Source organism: Mus pahari, chromosome 10 (genome assembly GCF_900095145.1).
Source record: "Mus pahari chromosome 10, PAHARI_EIJ_v1.1, whole genome shotgun sequence".
In the NCBI taxonomy this organism is placed as follows: domain Eukaryota; kingdom Metazoa; phylum Chordata; class Mammalia; order Rodentia; family Muridae; genus Mus; species Mus pahari.
Genome location: NC_034599.1, coordinates 38,239,266 through 38,249,412, shown reverse-complemented (window position 1 = coordinate 38,249,412; position 10,147 = coordinate 38,239,266). Strand labels below are relative to the sequence as shown.

Genomic DNA, 10,147 nt, shown 5'->3' with positions numbered 1-10,147 from the left:
GCTACAGTGTACTTACATATAATAAATAAATGAAGACAGCTACAGTGTACTTACATATATAAATAAATAAATCTTAAAAAAAAAAGATTAAAGATAAGATTCTGACAAGGTTTGACTGGGGATATATATGCAAAAGTACCTTTAAAAATACTTTTGATTAAAGCTACAACACTCTCCAGGAATACTGGTGTATATCTCTGTAAACTTAGTACTGTGAAAGTGAAGGCTGAGGCAGGAGGATTGTGAGGACCAGGCTAGATTGAGCTATATAACAAGATCCTTTCTTTAAAAAAAAAAAAAAAAAAGCCAGGCATGGTGGTGCATGCCTTTAATCCCAGCACTTGAGAGGCAGAGGCAGGCAGATTTCTGAGTTCGAGGTCAGCCTGGTCTACAGAGTGAGCTCCAGGACAGCCAGTTATACAGAGAAACCCTGTCTTGAAAACTTGAAAAAACAAAAACAAAAACAAAACAAAACAAAACAAAGATCCATAAAATCAACCATGGCGTTCTCCGTAAAGAGAAAAACAGTAAAGTGACGCTCAAAGCCAATGTCTTGGGCTTCCAGATGTCCCCTGTTGTCTTCAGTTTGTGACTGTTGTGTGTGCTCCATCCCTCTGTTCTATGGAAAAGAACAGGCCAAGCAAATGACCTCTCCCTCCTCCCATGCTGAGATTTGTCCCAAGCTGAGATCTCAGATCTCACAGTAAACAACCCTGCCAGTTCCTTTTATGGTGGAAAGCTGACTAGAGGAAGTTACCTACCCTGGGTCAGTGAGTCACAGACCAAAAGCCCAAGTGACCCACCTCTTGTCTTGCTTCTTTCTGTGTACCCAGTTTTTGTTCCAGATCATAGAAATGCTAATCTCTATCCCTGCCCATCTGCAACAACAGGGCTCAGTGATCCCAAAGCCCTGTCACCTTCTTTTCTTTTTTTAAGATTTATTTATTTTATGTGTATGAGTACACTGTAGCTGCAGACACACCAGAAGAGGATGTCAGATCCCATTACAGATGGTTGTGAGACACCATGTGATTGCTGGGAGTTGAACTCAGGACCCCTGGAAGAGCAATCAGTGCCCCCACCCCCACCCCCTGTCAGCTTCTAAGTGAATCCTTCAGTAACAACTGCAGGCTCATCAGTGTGTCCTGTTGAGTCTTTGTAGCTCACCATAGTATGTGTTCCTTATCAGGCAGTTGGGCGCCCTGGGCTGTCAGCATCCTCTTTAGAGCCCCACCTGGAAGCTCCTCAACACCTGCCAGGGCCCAAGCATCTGCCTGGCCCCGGAGGGAATGATGAGCCCACTGACCTGGAGGAGCTGGAGAAGTTCGCCAAGACCTTCAAGCAGAGGCGCATTAAGCTGGGCTTCACACAGGTTTGCTCTGGGATCCAGAATTGGAAGAACTGGGTTGTGTGAGAGAGGCTGTGTCTCCCCAAGTGCGGGTTTCAGGAGCATCTTGACACTGCATCCTGTTCCCTGTGAATAGAGCACGGGTTGCTAGTGGGAAGGAAAGCAAGGGTATTGCTCAGGGAGATCGAGGAATCAAGACCAGGAAATGGCATGGCCCGGCCGAGAGCAAGGAGAGAAATAAGCTGGGTTTGTGTCCTAGAGGATAAAGATCTGGGAAGGTGCAAGGCTGTGGGCAGATGCTCAGGGCTCTGACTCTGTGGTAGCTTTAGGGTGGTGGAGGACACAGGCAAGAAAAGGACATCCGACCCTCACCTCCCTCCTTCTGGACTCCTCTCACAGGGAGATGTGGGATTGGCGATGGGAAAGCTGTATGGCAATGACTTCAGCCAGACTACCATCTCGAGATTTGAGGCTCTCAACCTGAGCTTCAAGAACATGTGCAAACTCAAGCCGCTGCTGGAGAAGTGGCTGAACGATGCAGGTGGGCAGCAGGGAAATGAGAAATGAGCACAGAAGGGGGCCCAGGAGATTCCATAGGAGGCTTTTTAGGGGCTTGTGTGTGATGGGGCTTGAGCAAGGTAAGAAATAGGATTACTTCTCCTCTTCAGCCTGGCACGAACCAAGAAGTGAGACAAGCAGAGATGAAAATGTCATTTTTAAAACCGAGGGGGCCCTTTGGCAGATGTGGCTCATCTGTGGCCAGGACAGCTTGCCTTCTATTCTATTCTATTCTATTCTATTCTATTCTATTCTATTCTATTCTATTCTATTCTATTCTATTCTATTCTATTCTATTCTACTCTATTCCCTACCCTAGAGTTAACTTCTATTTCAAGGCAGCTGGATTTACTTACTCAAATTGTATGGGATCAGCCTCAGTCAGGAGACCAGGAAGAGGACCCTGTAGGGTCCCCCTGAGGCAAGAAGTCCCAGGTCCAGCTTCAGGTCTTTATTTGGCCATTTTGGAGCAGGTGTCAGAGGACAGACAATTGCCGTGATCAGGACTGGCCAGACAAGCCTGTCAGAAGGGTGATCAGGAGGTAGATTCTGTCAGGATCCAGGCCTACCAAGGGGTCAGGGCCAGAAGCCAAGGGGCAGAGGATTCGGAACAGTGAATGGGAGAACACAGCAGCAGAAAAAGTGAGGGGCGGGGCTTCTGACATATGGACCAAATAACATTGATTGTCTTTGGGGGCTGGACAGGGCACTGGAGGTGAGCAGTCTGGCTCTCTACCTAGGCATTGACCATGGTGCTTGCCTCATCTCCCCAGCTCAAGTATGCCCAGGGAAGTGGGTGATGTAGGGTAGCCCCTGCTTGAGACGCCTAGCCCATGTGGAAGGGGAAAGAACAGGCCTCTCCCTGGGACCAGGTTCTGTTAAGTGGAAGTGTGTGTTATTGATTACTATTCTACTGGTAAAGGCAGGAGGGGCCGGCTGAGTTGCCAGGATGGTTCTCTTCAAGTAAGTCCCCTCACTCAGAAGAGTACAAGGGAATCACCCCACTCCTCAACATACTGCCCAGGAGACAACTTTGACTGGGACATCCAAATGGACGCACTCATCGGAAGCACCTAGAGTCCTTGGGGAAGGATTTCACAGTATTCTTAGTACAGGTTCTCCCCCACCTTGCAGCCTTGTTTCCCACTTTACACTCATGGACAAATGGCCTCAGAACTAGCATAGGTCCCTAAGTGCCAGAGAAAACCCATTTCACTCAGTACTCACAGATGGGCACATCTAAAATAGGTCATGCGGTGATTCATAGTCCTGCTTGAATCCCTTACGCCCACACGGGCCACTGATGTCTGGCCATCCCTGAACCATGACTGCAAACACCTAAGAGACTCTGTGGTGGGAGCCCTCGGGGACATTTGCCCAGAGCATCCTGGAGAAGCAGGATACGGTCTGTCTAGTTAGGGTTTTACTGCTGTGAACAGACACCATGACCAAGCAACTCTTATAAGGACAACATTTAATTGGGGCTGGCTTACAGGCTTAGAGGTTCAGTCCATTATCATCAAGGCAAGAGCACGGCAACATCCAGGCAGGCATGGCACAGGCAGAGCTGAGAGTTCTACATCTTTATCTGAAGGCTGCTAGTGGAAGATTGACTTCCAGGCAGCTAGGATGAGGGTCTCAAGCTCATGCCCACAGTGACACACCAACTCCAATCAGGCCACACCTCCTAATAGTGCCATTCCCTGGGTCAAGCATATATAAACCGTCACCTGGTCTGTTCTGGATTATCTGCTGGGGTCAGGGCAGGATCCATGGAAGGACTAATAAATCTCAGGTTTACAATGGCAGGTTAGTCCTGCCACAGATCTCCATCTCTGAGCTTCATATGCTCCTCTCTCCAGAGTCCTCCCCGTCAGACCCTTCAGCGAGTACACCCAGCTCCTACCCCACTCTCAGCGAAGTGTTTGGCAGGAAGAGGAAGAAACGGACCAGCATCGAGACCAACATACGCCTGACTTTGGAGAAGCGATTTCAAGATGTGAGCAGCATCCTTGTGTGGGGGGCGGGTGGGTGGGCCTGACGTGGGTGAGTGAGCAGGTCCCACCTGTGCAGGAAGCTGGGCTCAGTGCAAGACCCTAAGCACTACTCCCCCATCTCCCATCTGCCTGGGAAGGAGCCAAGTCACCTTCTTTGGGAGCCCAGGAATGCTGACCTCCCAAAGTTCCTCTTCTTCTGACATGTATTTGAGGCTCATGGTCCCTCTCACCGCAAGATTCAAGAATGGAACACAGCATTCCAGTGTGTGTGTGTGTGTGTGTGTGTGTGTGTGTGTGTGTGTGTGTGGTGGGGTCTATATATTTAAGGTAATGGGAGAAAGCCAGAACATTAAATAAGTCTGTCTTTTTTGAAGCAAATTTTACTTTTCAACTTAAAAGTATAAAGGGCTTACCAGATGATTTAGTAAGGGGGGAGGGGTTTGTAACCAAGCCTGATGACCTACACTCAGTCCCTGGGATCCACACGGTGGAAGAAAAGAACCAGTTCCCTCAAGGAATCAGGTTCCTCTGACCTCCGCACACCTTTGCCATGGTGTATGACCCTACTCCTAAACACATATACATTCATTTTTTTAAAAGATTTATTTATTATTATATGTAAGCACACCGTAGCTGTCTTCAGACACATCAGAAGAGGTCATCAGGTCTCACTAGGGATGGTTGTGAGCCACCATGGTTGCTGGGATTTGAACTTAGGATCTTCGGAAGAGCAGTCAGTGTTCTTAACCGCTGAGCCATCTCTCCAGTCCTATTTTTTTTTTAAATGTTCTATTTATTTATTTTATGTATATGAGTACACTGTAGCTGTATAGATGGTCATGAGCCTTCATGTGGTTGTTAGGTATTAAATTTAGGACCTCTGCTAGCTCTGGTAAACCCTGCTCGCTCTGGCCCAAAGATTTTATTTATTATTATAGATAAGTACACTGTAGCTGTCTTCAGACACACCAGAGGACATCAGATCTCAATACAGGTGGTTGTAAGCCACCATGTGGTTGCTGGGATTTGAATTTAGGACCTTCGGAAGAGCAGTCAGTGTGCTCTTACCCACTGAGACATCTTGCCAGCCCCCTAAACTTTTTTTTTTTTTTGAGACAGGGTTTCTCTGTGTACCCCTGGCTGTCCTGGAATTCACTCTGTAGACCAGGCTGGCCTGAAACTCAGAAATTTGCCTGCCTCTGCCTCCCAAGTGCTGGGACTAAAGGCATGCGCCACCACGCCCGGCTGCCCTAAATTTTTTAAAAAGGGTTTCAACTTAAAAAATAATGTAATAAATGCTCATGGTCAACAATTTGGAAAACACAGGGAGAGAAGGAAAAAGGAAAAACAAACCAATGGCTTTTGTTTTGTTTTGCCTCTTGTCTGTCTATCTGTTTGTCTATCTATGTCTTGTTTGCTTTTAGTGTTTAAAGATACGGTCTCACATTGGAGTTTACCTAGGCCAACCTGTATATAACCCACTATGTAGCCCAGGTTAGCCTCAAACTCATAGCCCTCCTCCTGAGTCCATCCCCAAGTGTTAGAGCTATAGGCCGTTGCCTTCCACCCCAGCCCCCAGCCCCCAGTTCACAGTGCCTTCTGAAAGCATTTGCTTTTTCCTTACACATTTCCACACTGGTGGTCACACTGCACAATCTTTTTTTTTTTTTAAATCTCTCACCAATGAAAATTTTTTATTTCTTACACTTATTTTTAAAACAGGCATTCATGTCTTTTTTTTTTTTAATTAAAAGTTTTCAAATCTTTCTAGGTTCTAAATGACATCTTCTAGCCGTAGATTCTGAACAAACACTTTCAAGAACAGCAAAAATATATCCTTGAGGGAGTGTATGCAAGCTGGGAGCCCCATGGAGCTCCAGGTGACTCTCTAGAGATCCCTCGGGTAGCAGTCCCCAGAGACTCCCTGGATACTGAAAATTCCTCAAGCCAGCGTTGGGGGTCCTGGCTGCTGGGATGGCTACCCTGGAACAGGTCCACCATTGAGTCTGGCTCGGGGAACACCATTCCATGGCTGCATCCCGCCAGCAGGATAACTGGAGTTGAGTTTTCCATCTTTCTAGGTTTCTTAGTACAGTTAAAAAAGGATGCCGGGCTGAGGGAAAGGGGCTCAAGACACAGACTGGGTGGCAGGTCAGAAGGACAGAGTGATGACATCATATTGCCTGCAGCTCTCCCACAGGACATGGTAGGCCTGAGAGTTCCAGCCTCCTCGTTTTCTAAGAGATGTGAAGGGAGGCATGAGGAAGGACTCTGAGGGATGCATTTTCCCCAAGGAGTCCAGCTGCCCTTCATAATTCACCTGTGGAGGCCATGCAGTGGAAGTACTCCCAAGGGAAGGAGTACAGGAAGAGACCTATCTTTTGTATCCTCTCTCTTGTACCAGCCCTGTGTTTGATGGTATACACATGCCTTCTCTTGTAACCCTTACCATATTCTGATGTGCTAGGCCAGTTGTCTCATTCCATATATGACTGAGGTGCCGAGGTCAAGGGGATTTCTAAGGACACTCAGTACACATCGGATAAAGCTAGTATTCCACCCTTGGTCTGACTCTAAGGTCTTTGACCCATATATTCAATTCTTTGTGTTTGGAACATCTGACCCTCACCTCCAATTCCTGAGCCTCTTTCTGTCTCCTGACCACACCCTATCCCTTTGCCCCTAAAGAACCCGAAACCCAGCTCGGAAGAGATCTCCATGATTGCGGAGCAGTTATCGATGGAGAAGGAGGTGGTGAGAGTCTGGTTCTGCAATCGACGCCAAAAGGAGAAGAGAATCAATTGCCCCGTGGCCACCCCTGTCAAACCACCCATCTACAACTCCCGGCTGGTAAGTGGCTTGGAGCCAGGCTGACTGCCAAACACACTCGGTGGACCTGTGAGTCTTCCATCCTAGAGAGTGGTAGTTCCCGGGTAGGTTCCGTACATGAATCAAGGTATGGATACAACATGTAAAAAATGCATACTACAGAGACGATTAAACATGGGTGGAAGGGGGCTGTCGAGATAGTGTAGCCGATAAAGGTCCTTGCTGCCCAACCTGATGACCCATTTTCCATCTCTGGAATCCCCACAGTGGAAGGAGAGGACCAGTTCCCAAAAGTTGTAATGTTACCTTCAAACATGCTATCGTGGCACTCCCATAAGCACACACGTATGTAAAATAATAAAAGGTAATTTTTATAAACTTGAATAAAGGTGCACAACGTGACTGGGATATTTGTGCCTTTTTAACAGGAAGACTAGAGATAGCCTGTCTGATTAGGTGGTATTCGAATGAAAAGTCTAAACTTCACATGGAGGTGAAATATGGGTCTCTCTAGGAGGAAGGGTATTCGAGCTGGAGGGACAAGCAAAGGAAGTCTGTGCAAAAGGGGCAAAAAGTGGGTGACTTCAGAGAAGTAGCAAGGAGCAGATTCCCCAGGCTCTTGGAATTCAATGAGAGGACCCAGGACTTCAGTTGACTGGAATAGGAAGGTATTGGAGAAACCTAGATGCAGAAGTCTGTGTGGGGATATGGGCTGCTGGGCGGAGCCTAACGTGGGGAGCAGGAGACCAGCCAGGAGACAGCCATCAGGCAGAGAGTAGAGGAGGCTCGGAGGTGGTAGCCATGGTGATATGAGTAAAGTAGCTGGATCTGTATATTCCTCAGCTGTGAAGCCAACGGGATGTGCTAATGGCTGAGGTTCAAAAGGCAGGACGGCAGGCAGGAAGGCACTGCCATATTTTTTTTTTTCTAGGTGGCTTTGTTGATTTTGTTTTGTTTGTTTTATGGTACAGGGTCCCATGTAGACCAGGCTAGCCTTGAGTTCACTATATAGCCAAGAATGACCTCTATCTCCCAGGTTTATTGTCTACCACCACCACATATGGTTTCTCTCGTGCTAGGTACGGAACCCAGGACTTTCAGCATGCTAGGCAAACGCTCTTACCCACTAAGCTACCTGAGAACTAGAATTATAGGCATGAGCCACCATGCGTATTACTGGCACTACCCTTTTATATAAAAAAAAAAATATTGAGCTGGACATGGTGGTACACATCTTTAATCCCAGCTCTCAGGAGGTAGAGGCAGGCTGATCTCTGTGAGTTCAAGACTGGCCTGGTGGATGTGGTGAGTTATAGGACAGCCAGGATGTTAGATGTGCACCCAAGAGACAGTGCCTAGTTAGGGTTAAATCTTAGCCTCTGGTGTTCCAGAGAAATGCCAAGGCTGAGTGGAAATCTCTTGGGGTTCTAGGGAGACATGGAGGTTTAGGTATTAGAAAGTGTCTGTCCCACCCAGAAAGAGCTGGGACCTGATTAGCAATGTGGCATTCTCCATCTTTAGGAACAGTTGTGGTATTAGAGTTGAAGAGAATGATGCCCTCTAGTCTAGCATTCCAGGGTGGCTGCAGGCTAGGTAGGACATAACAGTGATGTAAAAACCACTGCACTGTTGCTGTCCCCCCTCAAAAGGCCACAGGCCAGCTCCACATTGTTTCTGTCAAGTACTGGAGAGAGAAGGATAAATACCCTTTATTTCCAGCCCTAGAGGACCTCTGTGTCTCACAAAGGACACACACACAAGTAAACAAAAGGTAAACAATAGGGTCTCTAAGCAACTTAGGAGCAGCAGCTGACACACCTTGGGGAGGGTGGCTAAGAAGACTCCCCCAAGGAGGTCATTAATGCCTGAATTGAGTCTGCAAGAGGCAGGTGAGTGTGGGGTGGAGCCGTCTCCAGGGAAGATGTGATGACAGCGAGGTGGGGGGAAGGGAGCACACAGCACTTTCAGGGAAACGCAGGTGGTTCCATGCAGAGGAATGTCACAAAGTGAGACTGGACTGATGGCTGGGCGGGTGATAGAGGAGAATGTTGAGAGATAAACTAGGGTTACGGGTGTACTGATGGTAGAGTGCTGCTTGCCTACTACCCATGAGGCCCTGGGTTTCATCCTCAGCCCCACTATACAGTCTTAGCACTCCGGAGGTGGAGCAGGAGTTGAGGGTTATCCACAGTGACTTAGAAAATAATGGGCCAATTTGAGCTCCACGAGACTCTATCTCAGAAACAGACAAACGAAACTATAAACTAGAGGCCTTGGTTAGTAAACTGAAGCCCGCACAGCACAGAGAGAGTGACGGAGGGTGAATTCTCGTGATGACTCAGCGTTCAGGCTGGGCTGGTTGGGTAGCCGGTAGCCAGTAGCCATATGTGAGGACCTGAGGACCGAGCAAACAGGATCAGCTGGTTTTGGGGTGGGCAAAGGGATACTCCACTTCTTCACATCATCATGATGTAGGTCTGCATGTAGGCCTGCAGGATACCTAAGTGGGTCTGCCCCTAGAGACTTGGAATGGTGGACAGAGGTCAGGAGAGAAGCCGGGACAGAGACATAGATTGGGGGTGGCACACGCATACTGGTGGCAGTTGAAGTCCTGAGTGAGGAGAAGCTCCGTTATGGAATCTGTATGGGGTGAAGAAAGAGAAAGGGCCTCTTCCAAAGCTGGGGTGACATCAGCTGATGGGAAGCAAGAAGCAGAGGAGGAAGAGCCTGAGAAGGCACGAAGTGGAACCGAGCATGTGTGAGACCTGGGCAGGAGTCGCACACCAGCATTATGGGGATGCAGATAAAAGGCACTCCGGAGGGTCGGCATGACGGCCACACGTGCGGAGCTCGTGATTTGCTCGAAGGACGTGGTGAGTTAGCAAGAGGAGTTCTACAGGCAGAAAGAACAACTGTGCTGTTAGAGAACCCCAGGCCGGGGCTGGGGCTGAGGAGGTGGCTTAGCAGTTAACAGCACTGGCTGACTTGCTTCCAGAAAAATCCAGGTTTGATCCCTAGCACCCACATAGCAGCTTAAAACTGTCCAGGGCATCCTCTGCTGTCTTCTGGCCTCTGCAGGCACCAGGCATTTACATGGTGCACAGACATACATGCAAGCAAAATACCTGTACACAAAAATCTAAATACATCGTTTTGGGAAAAAAACAAGAATTTCAACATAAAAATGGCCACATCATGTCTGGAAGACAAAGTTCCATACTAGATATCACAAGAGGTTAAGGTAACTTCTGATCCTGTCTTTTTCCTCATATCTTTTTTTAAAAAACAGCTTTTTAAAAAATATTTATTTATGCTGGACAGTGGTGGCGCATGCCTTTAATCCCAGCACTCGGGAGGCAGAGGCAGGCAGATTTCTGAGTTCGAGGCCAGCCTGGTCTACAGAGTGAGTTCCAGG

At 47.9% G+C, this 10,147-nt stretch overlaps 1 protein-coding gene across 1 annotated transcript in view; it reads left to right on the top strand.

Annotated features, from left to right (window-relative positions):
- The window catches only part of Pou2f3 (POU class 2 homeobox 3), an 85,824-nt gene that overhangs the window by 67,411 nt on the left and 8,266 nt on the right, over positions 1-10,147 (top strand). The window contains exons 7-10 of the mRNA XM_021207637.1: positions 1,190-1,372; positions 1,748-1,889; positions 3,769-3,905; positions 6,592-6,753. Of these exons, the coding sequence (XP_021063296.1) occupies positions 1,190-1,372; positions 1,748-1,889; positions 3,769-3,905; positions 6,592-6,753 (624 nt within the window). The remainder of the gene's footprint in view (positions 1-1,189; positions 1,373-1,747; positions 1,890-3,768; positions 3,906-6,591; positions 6,754-10,147) is intronic.